The sequence below is a fragment of the Leptonychotes weddellii genome, chromosome 2, assembly GCF_054177405.1.
Source record: "Leptonychotes weddellii isolate Sample4059 chromosome 2, ASM5417740v2, whole genome shotgun sequence".
Taxonomy (NCBI): domain Eukaryota; kingdom Metazoa; phylum Chordata; class Mammalia; order Carnivora; family Phocidae; genus Leptonychotes; species Leptonychotes weddellii.
The window spans coordinates 40,432,915-40,436,220 of record NC_138370.1 but is presented as its reverse complement, the minus strand read 5'-3'; the positions used below and the strand labels follow the sequence as shown (position 1 = coordinate 40,436,220).

General features: G+C 60.2%; 1 protein-coding gene across 1 annotated transcript in view; it reads left to right on the top strand.

Moving 5' to 3' along the window:
* Positions 1-272: 272 nt before the first annotated feature.
* Positions 273-3,306, top strand: part of ADRA1A (adrenoceptor alpha 1A) — a 3,638-nt gene continuing 604 nt past the window's right edge. The window contains exons 1-3 of the mRNA XM_081812901.1: positions 273-342; positions 418-586; positions 1,857-3,301. Coding sequence (XP_081669027.1) covers positions 2,523-3,301 — 779 coding nt within the window. The 5' untranslated portion in view covers positions 273-342; positions 418-586; positions 1,857-2,522. The remainder of the gene's footprint in view (positions 343-417; positions 587-1,856; positions 3,302-3,306) is intronic.

The following is a 3,306-nucleotide window of genomic DNA, read 5'->3' as shown; positions in this document are numbered from 1 at the left end:
TAATATCTGTCCGGCAAGTGTCAATTTTTCTTTATTTAAAAAAAAAATCATATCATTTAAATAAGTTATTTACTATAAATAAAAGTTACACACAAACACATACCCATACACATATCTTTTTAAAGTAAAGCGAGAACTTAATCCACCCAAGACAAGCGGGAGCAGAAAAAAAAAAAATTAAAAAATACGGCTGTGCGCATTCTGCCTGTTGCCGCAGAGTAATACGGTAAACAGCCGATTACCGTACTCGCTGGGGCTACTGCCTGTGTGACGTCAGCGAGAGCTAGCTGCAAAGTTCCTTGCCATTCTTTGCTGATGTCGGGGAGCTTGAATATTTAAAAGGTGAATGTGGAATTCTTGGTTGGCTATTGGGTTTTTTTTTTTCTTTTCCTATTTTCACTATTTTAAATTCTGCAGGTAAAGCGATAGTGAGCTGGGAGCTTAAAGACATCTGTGGTGGAGGGGTGAGTCAGCGGGTGCAGAAGAACTAAGAACTGGTTCCTCGGTGAGACGGTCGCCTCTTCCCCCAGAGAGAGGCGGCAGGGCTGCTCGTGGGACCGAACTCCCGGTCCGCTCTCCGCTCCAGGTGAGTGTGCGGCGGCGCGGGACGCGGGCGTCTAGCAGGGCCGGGTGGGTGAAGGCACATCTCCCTTGCTTCCCCGTGAGCCGGAACCCGCACTTTCCCTAAGCGCCCCCCGCTTTTTTCACCCGCTGTGACACCAGCATTCCCACCCCCACCCTGTTTCCCTTACATATTCTAGAAAGTTACCTCCTAGTTAACAAGTGTGTTTTTCAGCCCGTATTTATCGCGCCGTGGTAAAGAGGCTTTCTGCAGTTGCTTGCTTTTAGTACCACCTGTGAGCTCTTGAACTTGTGATTTTTCACAAGAGCCTTTGCCCCTAGGGTCCCGCCTCAGGGCCCCGACCCCAGCCAGAGTCCTTAGAAGGCAAGATGGGTCCCCAGTCCTCGCATTCCTGCCTGAGTCCCTGTGGTCGGCTCGCGGCCGTGGAAACCTAAGTTTCCCACGCAGACCATGGCCCCAGCGCAGAAAACCAAAGCGTCCCCCTTTCCGCTTGATTTTTTAAGCCCACCAAAGCCGCAGTGACCGCCACTTGCAAAGCCCCTTCTGCAGAGTAGCGCTTGCCCTCCCCACCACTTCGCCTGCACCCGCGCAGCCCGTCCGGGTGTGGCTCGAGGCTCAAGTCCTCCGACACCACCGATCCTGCGGCTTGAAAAGGGCTCCTGGACCGACCTGGGTCGCGGTCAGCCCTCGGGCCCCCCCAGGCTTTGCTCGGGACCTGGCTCTCGAGCCGGCTTGGCTGGTCGACAGACCGGCGCGCACCGCACACCCGAGTGTGAATTCCTCCGGCGTGAACGTGCGCGTGGCACGGGCTCGCCTGCGGTCTCCGGGTCGCTGCGGTTCCCTCTCCCAGGCCGCCCCCTCCAGGTGGCTCCGAGGCAACCTGTTCAAATGGCAACCGCCGGTTTTCACCGACTCGGCTCTGCGCTACACATACAAACGCACACACCAGCCGCAGTCCTGCCTAGCGAGCTTCGCGGGGTTTAATTTCGCTGTGCGGCCGCTCGTAATTGGCCGCCGCAGCTTGGGGTTTGTTTGCTTCGGATCTTGGAGCGGGCCAGAGGGCGCGGGCCGCGCGCCAGGGCAGGTTCCCAGCGGCGGGGAGCCGGGCGCGCGGTCCCCTCGCGCGCCGCCTGTGCTGCGGCAGGGCACGCCGCTCCGGGACCGCAGAGTCGGCGGGGCTCCCAGCCGCCGCCCACGGTCCGTCGAGCCGGGTTTGGCCTCACTCCCCGGGGCGTCTGCTATACACTCCGCCTTTCTCTTTGCGCTCTTTCAGGAGGACGCGGGCAAACAACGCCCCGCAGCCGCCTCGGTCCTGGCCAACATTTTATCCACTTACCCCGGTCTGCGCGCGTTGAAGCTGGATCTATACCACGAGTCCACCGCGGGCCACTCACCCTGTGGGTAACTGCGGGCCGGCAGAAGCGCCCAGATGCCAGCGGTCCCCGCCTTTGAGAGTCGACGGCAAACCGGTGCTTGACTGTGGTTTGCGGGGAGACTGGCGCTGCGCTGTTGAATTCCCAGTTACGTGCAGAATGCTGAATCTTCTAAGCAGGACGGATCAGACAGTACGCAGAAGCGGGCCCCTGTAATTCTGCGACTGCGTTTTGCAACGTGCCTCCTCGAGCTTCGCGCCAAGCTTCGGGTAGGAAGGGAGTTGGGGCCGGAGGCCAGCGCAAAGGGTGGATAGGGTCCGCGGGTAGCCCCGCGCGCCCCTGGCCATGTCGCCTTTAACGCCCTGCCCCTTTGCGTGGCCTTCTGAGGGTTTGCACGGCAGGCCGGGGTTGCTTCCCACCCGCGCGCTCTCTCTCACCCCCAGCTAACCCCAGCGGGCAAGGCTCCCCCGAGCCGAGACCTTTTGACTCTGCTCCCTCGCTTCCGCCTCCGCCCTCGCCCGGGGGTGGCTCTCGAGAGCCGGACCTCGCCGGCCCTGGCTGGGACCATGGTGTTTCTCTCTGGAAATGCCTCCGACAGTTCCAACTGCACCCACCCGCCCGCACCGGTGAACATATCCAAGGCCATTCTGCTCGGGGTGATCTTGGGGGGCCTCATCATTTTCGGTGTGCTGGGCAACATCCTCGTGATCCTCTCCGTGGCCTGCCACCGGCATCTGCACTCGGTCACTCACTACTACATCGTCAACCTGGCGGTGGCCGACCTCCTGCTCACCTCCACCGTGCTGCCCTTCTCAGCTATCTTCGAGATCCTGGGCTACTGGGCCTTTGGCAGGGTCTTCTGCAATATCTGGGCGGCGGTGGACGTCCTGTGCTGCACCGCGTCCATCATGGGACTCTGCATCATCTCCATCGACCGCTATATAGGTGTGAGCTACCCACTGCGCTACCCCACCATCGTCACCCAGAAGAGGGGTCTCATGGCTCTGCTCTGTGTCTGGGCGCTCTCCCTCGTCATCTCCATCGGGCCTCTCTTTGGTTGGAGGCAGCCGGCCCCGGAGGACGAGACCATCTGCCAGATCACCGAGGAGCCCGGCTACGTGCTCTTCTCGGCGCTGGGCTCCTTCTACGTGCCACTGACCATCATCCTGGTCATGTACTGCCGGGTCTATGTGGTGGCCAAGAGGGAAAGCAGGGGCCTCAAGTCTGGCCTCAAGACCGACAAGTCGGACTCGGAGCAGGTGACGCTCCGCATCCATCGGAAAAATGTCCCCGTAGGAGGCACCGGGGTGTCCAGCGCCAAGAACAAGACGCACTTCTCCGTGAGGCTCC